The sequence below is a fragment of the Phyllobates terribilis genome, unplaced genomic scaffold (assembly GCF_046119375.1).
Source record: "Phyllobates terribilis strain yellow unplaced genomic scaffold, ASM4611937v1 Scaffold_5__5_contigs__length_657084704, whole genome shotgun sequence".
Taxonomy (NCBI): Eukaryota; Metazoa; Chordata; class Amphibia; order Anura; family Dendrobatidae; genus Phyllobates; species Phyllobates terribilis.
Window position 1 is genome coordinate 78044591 of NW_027362765.1, and position 13285 is coordinate 78057875.

Consider the following 13285-nt stretch of genomic DNA (forward strand, 5'->3'; position numbering starts at 1 on the left):
CTGTAACGGGTCTGGGAGGTGGAACCTCTGAGCAACTATACAAAGGGGCAGTCCTTGTAAGGAAGCGGGTGGCTCCCAGGGAAGGCGGGCAGGTAGTCACGGCAAGTGACAGGGACAGTCTCTGGGTAGAAGGGCAGGAGGTCACGGCAAGTGACGGGGACAGTCTCTTGACAGGCGGATGGTCACGGCAAGTGACAGCAGGGTAAGAGTCTCTAGACAGGCAGGTGGTCACGGCAAGGGACAGCAGGATAAGAGTCTCTAGACAGGCAGGTGGTCACGGCAAGTGACAGCAGGGAAAGAGTCTCTAGATAGGCTAGCAGGCAGGTAGCAGGTTAGCGCTCCCAGGTGAGCGGGCAAGAGTCTCTGGACAGGCAGGTGGTCACGGCAAGTGACGGCAGAGCCTCCAGATAGGCTAGCAGGCAGGTAGCAGGTGAGCGCTCCCAGGTGAGCGGGCAAGAGTCTCTGGACAGGCAGGTGGTCACGGCAAGTGACGGCAGAGCCTCCAGGTAGGCTAGCAGGCAGGTAGCAGGTGAGTGCTCCCAGGTGAGCGGGCAGGAGTCTCTGGACAGGCAGGTGGTCACGGCAAGTGACGGCAGAGCCTCCAGGTAGGCTAGCAGGCAGGTAGCAGGTGAGCGCTCCCAGGTGAGCGGGCGGGCAGATCCATAGACAGACTGACAGGTGTTGGAAGGCAGACTGTCGGACCGCAGGAATGCAAGCAGATAGACAGGAATCAGGTAGGTATCAAGCAGAGATCTGGCAGGTAACTGGCAGGTATCTGGTAACGGGACCTGAGGGCTGAAGCAGAGTTGAAAGGCTTTGCAACAACATTGCTCGGGCACCTCCATTTTGGAGGAGGTGCCTTATATATGGGAAGTCCTCCGGCAATTGGCCGGGGACTCCTTAGGACAACGCGCGCGGCCCCTTTAAGAGAGGGGGAGCGCGCGCACCCTAAGCACAGTGCCCGGGAAGGAGCGCGCGCCGGCAGCAGCGAGGGAAGGAGCCCAGGAGGACGCCGCGCGCTGAACAGGAAGGTGAGAGGGACGGCGTCCCTGCCTAGCAGGAGGCAGAGACGCCGATGCTACAGATACCTTTTACCACTGATGACTCTTAAATCTTAATATTTTTCTATCTACTGGCTAACACGGTACAAAGATATATCATTTTTTGGAACAATTTTAAGGGTGTCAACACTTTCGACCATAACTGTATAACATAAAGGAAAATTAAAGCGTAACCGTAGTTTTAATTTTTATTTTATAAATCAACAGTACACATGAAAATAATCAACTTTGGAATATATCTTATCAGAAAAATGTGCTTTTTTCTGCCAAAATTGATCGGTCATTATCAAAAATCTCAATTCTGAGGTAAAATCTGTATTCAGTGAAGACAGCCTTTCCCGTTACTGAGATAGGAGTAGAATGTAGATTGTAAGCCCAATGGGCACAGTGCCGATAATGTGTCGGAATTGTAAAGCGCTGCGGAATATGTTGGCGCTATATAAATAAAAATATTATTATAGGAGATGGCAGTTGCTACAGATACAATTCTATGTAGAAGGAGGAGGGAGGAGCTAGAGGCAGAGCTCCTGCCTCCTCATCCCCTTTCTATCAGTAGCAGCTGCCATCTCCTATCTCAGCAATGGGAAAGTCTGTCTTCACTGAATACAGATTTTACCTCAGAATTGAGATTTTTGATCATGACTGATCAATTTTGGCAGAAAAAAGCACATTTATCTGATAAAATATATTACAACGTTGATTATTTTCATGTGTACTACTGATTTATGAAATAAAAATTAAAACTACGGTTACTCTTTAAGGTTAAATATGGTGCTCAAGGGTAAGTCTATTGTGTTTTTGTTGACTTAATAAACAGTTCAAATGGTTGTGGGTGTCGCAGGGCAATTATGCGGAGGCTTTGTGTATTTTCTGGAATTTTTCTGTTTCTGTTTGCTTCCTTCTGATTATCCTTCAGTTTGTGTTCCGCACTGCCAGTTACTAAGTTCAGCTTACCTGGTCCACATCTCTGCTCTTTTTTCCTGTGGTGCTATTTGGACTATTCTTAATTCTGACTTCGACATGTATTTTGACTATCCACTTGGTTTCTGATTCTGTCCTCTGACTTGACCTCTTTGTATCGACCCAGCATGACAACCCTTCTTTCCACCAGCTTGCTCCATCTGCCTAGGCTGTGGTCCCAACCCAGGGGTCCAAGTATAAATCCACATTCCTGTACAAGGGTTAATGTATGCAGGTCAGAGGAACCCTAGAATCGGGAAAACTAAGGGGCCTGTCCGTGGAAGCCTTATTAAAAGCTCCCAGGCCACCACGAACAGTGCCATTGTGACACTTTGAAATACTTTCGAATCACGGTGACTAAATTTGTTGCAAATCAAATTTCCTGGCAAAATTTGTCATAGTTGGAACATTAATTCATCATTTATGATAGTATTACATAGTAAGTCACTCACAATTCTGATATACAGTTTTTATACAAATATACAGCTCTTATCATGCGCGTTACAAACGCAGCCCATCTCCATACGCACATCATACACACACAGCTCTGCTACAACCAGCACAGCAGAGTCCTGCAGACACTGAGGCACCTGATCATGTGACCCCTGACCCCTCCCCTCCTGTGACATCATCACAGGTCCTGTAAGCACAGAACAGCCATATAGCTCTACATTTGGAGGTATGTTGACATTTCCCATTACTGGGCACCATTAACTCCTTCAGTCCTGAGCCTATTTAGATGTTTTTGTGTTGCTCCATTCCAAAAGACATAATTAAATTTCCTTTTAGATTTGTTTTGTGTTTCTGATGCTGGATTGGAGATATTATGTGATAAATCCCTGTATGTGACTATAATGTGATTGTGTGTTATACCGGGGGCAGGACGGGGCCATGACTGGATGTAGTGATCATGTGAAGCCGGTAACAGCTCTGGAGATTTCTTACATGGGATCTTTAAGATGTTACATCGGTTCATATTCTTCCAGTCCTCTCCGTTCCGCTAATGACCTAAGCTTAACATCCTCTATAATCTGAACTTCCCACTCTTGTCTCTAGAACTTCTCTCTTGCTGCACCAGTTTTCCGGAATGCACTACCCAAGACAATCCGGTTAATTACTAGTATTCACAGTTTCAAGCGTGCCCTAAAAACACATTTCTTTAGACTAGCCTATCACCTCACCTCACTAGTCTAACTAAGTGTCCCTTGTTCTCTCTTCCAAGCACTCAGTAACACTTTATACCTGTCCATGCACAAATACTGGCTGGTGACTGGTTCATCCAGCATTATTTGAATGCCTATTTATTATATTGATGGCTGGACCTTAAACGACAAGCACTTTATTTTTACCTTTTCTGTTACTCCTATTTCCTCATAGATTGTAAGCTTACGTGCAGGGACTTCACTCCTCTTGGTATGCGTTGAACTATGTGTTACTCTGTAATGTCTTATGTTGTTTGTACAAGTTCCCTATAAATTTTAAAGTGCTGAGAAATATGTTGGCTCCATAGAAATAAAAAGTATTCTTTATTACTATTCAGATTTCTACAATAACCAATTCAGATACTACAATATTGGATCCTCTCACTGGAGATCTTCTGTATAATAGCAGTGACTTTTCCTGATTGACCCATCAAGGATGGATAGGGACAGGGACAAGATGGTGGAGAGGATATTACACCTCACCCTAGAGATCCTCTTCCGGCTTACTGGAGAGGTGAGAGATTCTGATGACGTCACATTACATCATTCTTATCTATGGGAATAACAGATGGACAGAACTGTAGAGGTGAGGACTCTGGAAATGTCTGTAGTGAGATTTATTAATGAGTCTCTCCATAACCAGGATTACACAGTAGTGAAGAAGACCTCTAGGGAGTGCTGTCAGGCCCCTGCGTCTGAGGGATGGGGAAGACCCCTGAGCCCAGTCACAAATTCTCCATATTATTCCCTGATACATGAGGACATCAATGACCAGAAGATCCTAGAACTCACCTACAAGATGATTGAGCTGCTGACTGGAGAGGTGACACTGCTGGGAATGCTGGGATATTATACAGTAACGCTATGAAGGGATTGGGGGGATGACGGTATCATTGTATGTGTCAGGTTCCTATAAGGTGTCAGGATGTCACCGTCTATTTCTCCATGGAGGAGTGGGAGTATTTAGAAAGACACAAAGATCTGTACAAGGACGTCATGATGGAGGTTCCCCAGTCCCTCTCATCACCAGGTAATAGACAGGACTAAATACACACGGCCTATAATTATCTGTATTTAAATAATTATTTATATCCCTGTTTGTGTTTCCTACAGATCTATCCAGTGAGAGGACAACACCAGAGAGATGTCCCCGTCCTCTTCTTCCACAGTACTGTTCAGAAGAAAATCCCAATGTTCCTCAGGATCATCAGGTAGATGGAGAGAAAGTGTCATGAGATCTTCCCTATGATGTGTAGGCTGTAAAGGTCTTTTTTTCAGTCTTGAGTATCATATGTTCCACTATTTTGTGATGAGAAAGATGGAGAAGACAGGATACAGCTGATCATAGACATTAGATGTTGTCTCGATCTTCTAACCATTTTTTTGTTATGGAGACTGCTGGTTAGAATTAGGAGCCGACAGGTTGGATTTATACAGGAGACCTGCATCTGTGCGCCAAGTACTGCTGTCATGTCATTTTTCATCATCATGCTAATTCAGCTTTCTGTGTCTCTTACAATATTTCTTTCAGAGTAGAGATATCAACCATATTAACACTACAGAGACATATGTAAGGGGCATTAAGCGGTATAAAAGAAAGAGGCCTACAGATAACCACACAGGTGAGTAGTAACGACTAAATTCTACTCATTCACTGACTGGTGTATTTCTGTCATGTATTTTTTATGTTACACAATGTTTTTGATGTCCAGGTGGGAGTGATTCTTCGATGGGAGTTTAATAATATTCCACCAGAGGTCATTGTAGCTTACTAAATGTAACTATGGAAATATTTATAGGCTATTGAATGATAAATTAGCTTTGGAGGTGTCATTTAGTCCTTGTGGTTGTAAATACCAGAGTTTGAACATCCAGAAGACTTCTCTTTTCTTCCGGACTTCACATATATCATACATATCCTCAGGGATTTGATCGATAAGTGTGATTTAAATTTTTTCTGGGTCAAATGCTTGATAGGAGGTAAAATATTTTGAAACGCTTTTTCATAAATTTTCCTCATATGCTGAGATGAAGTATGTTTAGTCTGTCATGTAACTTTTGTGCTGCTATAATGCTGGATGATGGTGAAGTGAGCCACTGCTAGCCAGCAAGAGCAGTGTGTCAGTCACACTTTAGCACTGCCGCGCGCCCTTGAGGGATGGGTATACTCTTCACCCACCTTCCTGTCCTGGCAAAGGGGAACTTTAGAAGATAAAACCACTGGAAAACTGTACAGGTATGAAAGTGTATTGGAATCCAGTCTCCGGCATGAAATCCAAATTATGGAAGTCAGCACAAGGACCATAGAATGGCAGACCATTCGGTAAGGGTACATGAGAAAAGAGAACAACCGAACATACGGTCCCTAAATCAATAGAAAACAATTGAATAGTGGCTAAGGATGAATAAAATACCTTTATTAAATATAGAAACAATGGTACACCATACAAAGGAGAAGTACGTGCGCAGCACGTGACATGTACTACATTTGTAAATAATAATGCATACTCTACATTTTGATAACACAGGAAACAGGCAAATTATATATAGTAATCTATTCTATACCAAAGTGCCTAGATCTCGCTCCAGTACTCCATAATACATAAGTGAATGATGAAAAGGGTAATATATGCATTATATGTGTCCGGACTCGTGTCACCAGACACAGAGAGAAGAGGGGACAGGTTAATGCACCACACACTGGTAAGGATTTAAATGTAACCTCTAAATAAAGGACTAGCTATATAAATCAATGTATGTATACTCAGAAAAATACCTCACAGATGTGTGCATAGCCCTTATCCCCAATTACGTCCGTGCTGGAAACAACAGTCCATAGGGTGCAAGAAAGATGAGAGGGAATGGAATCAATAGCAAACAGTGTCTCTAAATGTACAATGACATACCTGTGTATCGGCGTTACGGACCGCCGTCGTTCGTCAGGACCGATGTCATTGTATGGTGTACCATTGTTTCTATATTTAATAAAGGTATTTTATTCATCCTTACCCACTATTCAATTGTTTTCTATTGATTTAGGGACCGTATGTTCGGTTGTTCTCTTTTCTCAAGGGGGAACTTTAGCAGAGCCCTTCCCAGGCGGAGAGCAGTACGGCGACTGGTAACCAGGCACACAAACAGTAGTCAGAGCAAACACATCAGAACCAAAAACCGCAGCGTAATGATGAAGTGACCGCGGGCAAGGCCGCGTGTTGGTATCTATGATCTGGCCCAGCAAGATCCCCACACACAGACTCTCTCTTGATAACCGTATCTTTACTTGTATACATTTTTAACACAGTAATAACGTGTACTTATAAGCTGACCCTCACTGTCCCTACTCACACGTTACCAGTCCTTTACTCCAGAAGGATGTGTCCCCCGTCGCAGGCCTGTCTGTCTGAAGGGGTCCCAGCCGAAGAAGACAGGAACAACAAATTTCACTGAAAGAAAGGAAGGGATACTTCGGCCTCTCGCCAGAGGTCCCGCTTACAGTCTCTCTGATCCGGATAGCAGCTCTTGTGGATTCCCTTATGTAGTCCACACTCCAGTAGCAGGGAGTGTAACAGCTGAATCCTTCAGCAGTGCAGAAGCTGGGGAAGGCTCTGAGGATAAGGTGTCAGATAAAAGAAATCACGTTGAGAGTCTCTTCTGCGCCACACACGAGGACCTGCACACCGTCCTGGCTCTTTTCACAGACAACAACAGACTCTTCGCGCGCTTTTTCCTGCTTCCCACTTTGGTCACGTGACTCTCTAGGGCGGGACACAGGAGGCTCAGTCTTTTTTTCTGTCATCACACCCTGCGCAGGTGCAACCTCTGGCCACAAGGTGGCAACACCATCCTGCGTAATCATTTCTGTAACAGGCTCTATTTCAATTATCACAGAACAGCCAGAGCCTGCCAGCTCTCTACACGCCCCCCCACTCAAAGGTTGGCAGTCCCTGCCAACGACCGGCTCCAGGGCGGCGATGGCTGTGGATGTGACAGGGGGCGGCTGGGAAGAGGGCCACACACAGTCTCTGTAGGACTGTCCTGGAGGTACCCCTGCAGTGGTCCTCGTTGTCCGCCTAACGGGTTGGATCCCCTCTCTCCTATCAGTCACCCCACTCTCTTTCCCAGTCGACATGTCAGTAGAGGAGGTAATCGGTTCAAATGCATCAGTCTGACGGACAGGGGTAGGCATGCATTCAATCTCTACATCCCCGGGGTCAGTGTCTCCGACAGTATTAGTGATATCCATCTCTGTAGGTATCACAGTAGGGGAGTCAGGCTGAGAACGGCAGGGGCGCAACATATTACGGTGCAAAGTTCGGATGCTGCCGCTGTCTTCGCCCTGCACTCGATAGACGGGGCCACCGGGGTACGGCTGTCCAATTACTCGATAGACTTCGGTCTCCCACTTGGGCCGGAGTTTCCCTTGCGGTTTCTTTATACGGACTAGGACCAGTTGACCTACATTCAGTGAGTCCTCTTGTACCGGAAGTGGGTCAGCGTGCACTTGATCCTGGATTTGTCGGCCTACTAGCCGGTAGACAGTCTCCATTCTCTGGCGGTGTGTTTGTAGCCAGGAAGGATAGGTACCACAGGTATCTTCTTCGGAGCTAGACAGTTGCAACTCATGGATGTCTTTGCCTGGACGACCAAAGAAAAGGGTGTATGGGGTGTATCCGGTGACGGAATGGACCTGATTATTATAGGCCCACAGCAGTTCCGGGAGGAATCGAGGCCAGTCGGGCTTTTTGTCTTCAGCCAAAGTCCGGATCACTTGTAAGAGGGTCCGGTTAAAGCGTTCACACGCGCCATTCCCTTGTGGATGGTAAGGGGTGGTCCTGGACTTTTCGATTCCATACATCCGTTGGAGTTCTTCAATGACTCGCCCTTCGAAACAAGCCCCCTGATCAGAGTGTAGCCGCTCCGGACACCCGTAGACCCGAACGAATTGCTGACAGATGGCCTGTGCAGCTGATTCAGCAGTCTGATCCTTGGTAGCAACAGCGACGGCGAATTTTGTGAAGTGGTCCACCATCACCAGACAGTACTGGTAGCCACTATTCGCCGTTCCGATCAACAGATAGTCCACCATCAACAGCTCGAGGGGCCTCAACGTCTTAATAGTCTGGACGGGGGCACGCTGCTCCGCGGACTTGTGGAATTCACAGGTACGGCATCCTAGACAGATGTTTTCAACCAGCTTACGGAGCCCCGGACAAAAAATGAACTGCTGGGTCCACCGGAGGGTCTTGTCTATGCCGAAGTGGCCGTTCCTCCTGTGAGCTTCGCCCACCATCTCATGGGCCAACTGCACCGGGACGACAATCTGCAAACACTCCTCCAGCATATGGGATAGAAGGGCCCTGCGACACAGGACTCCATCTTTCACGATCAGCCGATCCCATTGGGCAAGCAGAGCCAAGGCTCCGGTCGATAGTCGGGCTCTCACTTCGGAGGGCGGTTTCTCTTGTTTATTCACATACTGTTTCAGTAAGACGTGCTCGGGATCTCGATCTTGAAGCTTGGCCCATTCTTGCTGGGACAGGGGAGATCCCACTACGGCTTCAATCCCTCCTACCGCATACTGGCGGCTATCTTCTATTTGCTTTGCGAGCCAGGCAAAGTCAGGCATCTCATCTTCCTCCAACTCTTCATCCCGGTCCCCCACTGGCGGGGATGATGTCACTCTAGACAGGCTGTCAGCATTCTGATTCTCGTTCCCCGCTCTTTATTTAATTTTGTACTGGAATCTAGAGAGCCTGGCCATCCAGCGCTGTTCCATTGCCCCTAGTTTGGCATTCTCTAGGTGGGCAAGAGGATTGTTGTCCGTCATGACCAGCACCTCCGCTCCTGTCAGATAGCCGGCAAATTTCTCCGTCATAGCCCAAGTCAGAGCCAAGAGTTCCAAGCGGAAGGAGCTGTAGTTGACGGGATTCTTTTCGGTATTACGGAGAGACCTACTGGCATAGGCTATCACGCGTTCTTTATTATCTTGAACTTGAGAGAGGACCGCCCCTAGGCCTTGAAGGCTGGCGTCGGTGTGCAACTGAAACGGTAATGTGTAATCTGCATACGCCAGAACAGGGGGGATGTTAGAGCAGCCTTAAGGGCCTGAAAGGATTTTTCTCGGTCAGGCCCCCAACTGATGCGTCGCCCTCTGGGACTGTTCGCGGTCCCTCGGAGAACCTCATGTAGTAGTTCAGCAAGCCGAGCAAAGTCCTTGACAAACCGACGGTAGTAGCCTGCCAGTCCCAGAAAAGCCCGGACTTCTTTGACGGTAGTTGGCTGCGGCCACTCTTGAACGGCTGCTATTTTCTCCGGAGAGGGCTGGACACCTTCGGCCGAGATCCGGTGACCCAAGTAGTCGATTTCCTGCTGGAACAGACGGCACTTGCTGGGCTTCAACTTCAAGCCGTGTCCCCTCAAGCGCTGGAACACTTGGCCAAGCTTGGGCTATGACGGAGAAATTTGCCGGCTATCTGACAGGAGCGGAGGTGCTGGTCATGACGGACAACAATCCTCTTGCCCACCTAGAGAATGCCAAACTACGACTACGCCAGATGAAGTGACCGCGGGAAAGGCCACGCGTTGGTATCTATGATCTGGCCCAGCAAGATCCCCACACACAGACTCTATCTTGATAACCGTATCTTTACTTGTATACATTTTTAACACAGAAAAAAAAAACAATAAATGACAACCGTAAATGTTCACAGTAATAACGTGTACTTATAAGCTGACCCTCACTGTCCCTACTCACACGTTACCAGTCCTTTACTCCAGAAGGATGTGTCCCCCGTGACAGGCCTGTCTGTTTTTGCAGGAAGGGGTCCCAGCCGAAGAAGACAGGAACAACAAATTTCACTGAAAGAAAGGAATACTTCGGCCTCTCGCCAGAGGTCCCGCTTACAGTCTCTCTGATCCGGATAGCAGCTCTTGTGGATTCCCTTATGTAGTCCACACTCCAGTAGCAGGGAGTGTAACAGCTGAATCCTTCAGCAGTGCAGAAGCTGGGGAAGGCTCTGAGGATAAGGTGTCAGATAAAAGAAATCACGTTGAGAGTCTCTTCTGCGCCACACACGAGGACCTGCACACCGTCCTGGCTCTTTTCACAGACAACAACAGACTCTTCGCGCGCTTTTTCCTGCTTCCCACTTTGGTCACGTGACTCTCTAGGGCGGGACACAGGAGGCTCAGTCTTTTTTTCTGTCATCACACCCTGCGCAGGTGCAACCTCTGGCCACAAGGTGGCAACACCATCCTGCGTAATCATTTCTGTAACAGGCTCTATTTCAATTATCACAGAACAGCCAGAGCCGGCCAGCTCTCTACAATAGCATAAACTAAGGTGAACAGTGATAAACTGAGCACAGGCACCAAAGCAGGAACCACCTCAGAACCACAGCAACACCAACCTTAACAACCCACCAGAACTGAAAATAATCAGCAACAAAAATTACTGGGGCAATGCCCAATCTCCACCCTCAGACCACAGAGACACAGGAGGATGGGAGAGAAGACTGGAGGGAACTTCCCACAATCTGACTGCCCCAGCAGGTACGGCGTCTCGCACCTGATGGCAGCAGCTAACACCAGGAAAACCGGTGTCCCAGCACAACATAATCGCTGGGAGCAGCGGCGTCCCGCCTCCCACCGATGATAGGAGTGTATCTCCTAGAATGCGATATCCGGACTGAGCGAGCACTCCCTCTAGCTCCACCCCCCGGAGGTGACACCCCACATGGCCAGTAGAGGGCAATGGGTGACCCGCCGGAGACCGCCCAGAAGCGTGAGGGGCCCGCTCAGGTATGGAGCTACCATTCCTGCCAGCTGCCAGCATACTGTAGTTGATTAAACAATCACTCCCATCTGGAGATTAACGAGAATCTGTCAGCAGGATTTCTTCCCCCAACTATTTAGCTCTATCACAGCCAAGTTCAGCAATACGTTTACATGGAGAGTCCTTCCTCCGTTACTGAGAAATCAGTGTTTGAATTGATATGCAAATAAGACTGAAGATCTGAAGCCTCTGTCACTCCAGCTCTATTCCTCACCCACTGCTGCCTCTTGCTGCTTGACTAACAGTCTCTATGCTGTGTGACCTAAGGCAAAGGACCAGTCAGTCCACAAGGAAGAAGTGACATTGGCCAGGGAATAGAGCTGGAGTGACATAGGCATCAGAATACAGCCTTATTTACATATCATTTCAAATACTGATTTCTCAGTAATGGAGGAAAAGACTGGCCATGTAAAGGTATTGCAGGAGCTGGACTTGTCTTTGAAAAAACTACATGCACTTTAAAATGTCAACCTCATTCTTGTACTATTGGAAATCATCTCCTATAGCTAAGGTACCTCAAGCAGGGAAACCCAGATATAGAGGCAGGCAGCAACCAGCAAGTACTGAATTGTGCTATGCTTTTTTGCACATGTACGTGTTCTTCTTTTTTTAATCTAATTATTTCACTGGGGAGCACCTACCCATATCTCCTCTCCTTTTCTTATAGCATTATTCCAACTTGTTGACCCTACTCCTGGATTCTCTCTTATCTGTACATACTGTTTGACTTCTCTTCTCTCTGACTTTTTGGGGGTTTCAACTTCTCCAGAGTGTTTTCCTTGGCTCGCTCCAGACCTATTTTGACGTCCACCTGTCTGACTTCAGTGTATTACACAGCATCATCTCTGACTATGTCTTGCTCATTGACTGTAAACTTTCAGTAGCTACTCCAGGTTTTGTGACCTCCTGGGAGTTCAAATTTTTATATAGGGTGTGACAGAGTCACTAGCAGGTTACTGGAGAGAGAGCTGTGTAGCTCTGATATTGATAGCTGCAGTGATTGTGCATATTGAAAAGTTTCCAGCACACAAGTAGGTTTAAACCACCATCTTGGACCTATGGTGATTAAGGCACCTGTAGAAAGGGAGGAACTGGGTGTATAGAAAAAGCCTTGCAGAGCATTTGGGTGTGTGGCGAGCTGGAGGTGAGATCTCTGAGCTGTTTGTGGCAGAAATACTGGAAATATGGAGATTGCACGTCTCCTGTTGTGAATTCCTTTGCTAAAGGACATTGACGCTGAATTTTATGCCAGGTGGGCTAAACAGCCCTATAGTGTATGGACTTGTTATTTTATGTTTTACCTTCTGCCGGACAAAGGCTGTATTTACATTTTCTGGTGATGTGATTTATGAGGACTGCAATAAATCAGCCACACTTTAAACAGAAATAGTTCCTGTGTCTGCCTCTTTAAGAAACCGAGTGAGTCGATCTAGTACAAAAGGCTTATTAACTAATACTAGAGTTGAGTGAATAAATTCGCTGGAGCCTGATACAATGGCCAGGTTGTATTCTATAGCCATTGGACGAGAGCCCTTCGAACTTCCAGCATCCAAGGTTTCTATTTTGATCAGTTTACCTGGCATGACATAGTGTGTACAACATGTCGCAACGATGACATCATGGCAAAGCAGCTAATCAAAATAGGAGCTACAGATGCCACAGATGGAGAGATATTGTTGCCATGTTTGATTACAGTGTAACAATAAGTTCATGTGTGTTGCTACTGACTCGCCCCCTGGGCCGTGGGGCACTCGGATCCGGGCAATAGGGAAACGGTGAGAGTAGTAATGGCAACCCGGCTCAGGGTGGTCAGGCCAGTGGTAGTCTGTTATGTGCTGATGATTATGTCAGACTACGCCACCCGTGGATTGCGGTTATTAGGAACCGCCGCTGCATGCAGACCTCTGGGGCTGATGAGGTGTGCAGCTAGGGTAGTGTGACTCCCCACAGGAAGAGTGCGGCCCCAGGGCAGTATTATGGATGGTGGGAGTGATGGTAGTGAGAGTCCCAGTGCTGATAGTGCTGGAGGAGCAAGGAGCACACAGACAACAGGTTGCAGTCCAGGGTCTTTACTAGAACAGGTAAATTGACCCACAAACAGTCCCAGCTAGGAGGGGACCTGGATGTCTGAGAGCAATTGGGAGATTGGCCCTGGTCAGGGTGATGGTGTAGGCCTACCGTGCTTTCTGCGCTCCTTCTGACTATCTCCTCCTTATAGGATAACAGCC

The 13285-nt window shown here is 47.2% G+C and overlaps 1 protein-coding gene across 2 annotated transcripts in view; it reads left to right on the forward strand.

Annotated features, from left to right (window-relative positions):
• Positions 1 to 13285, forward strand: part of LOC141272097 (oocyte zinc finger protein XlCOF8.4-like) — a 92433-nt gene that overhangs the window by 68872 nt on the left and 10276 nt on the right. The window contains exons 1-6 of one of the 2 annotated variants that reach the window (XM_073682410.1): positions 2629 to 2700; positions 3562 to 3737; positions 3867 to 4046; positions 4130 to 4253; positions 4337 to 4434; positions 4755 to 4845. In XM_073682410.1, coding sequence (XP_073538511.1) covers positions 3660 to 3737; positions 3867 to 4046; positions 4130 to 4253; positions 4337 to 4434; positions 4755 to 4845 — 571 coding nt within the window. In that variant the 5' untranslated portion in view covers positions 2629 to 2700; positions 3562 to 3659. Of the gene's footprint in view, positions 1 to 2628; positions 2701 to 3561; positions 3738 to 3866; positions 4047 to 4129; positions 4254 to 4336; positions 4435 to 4754; positions 4846 to 13285 lie in introns of those variants that run through there. The other variant, XM_073682411.1, reaches the window with a different exon arrangement.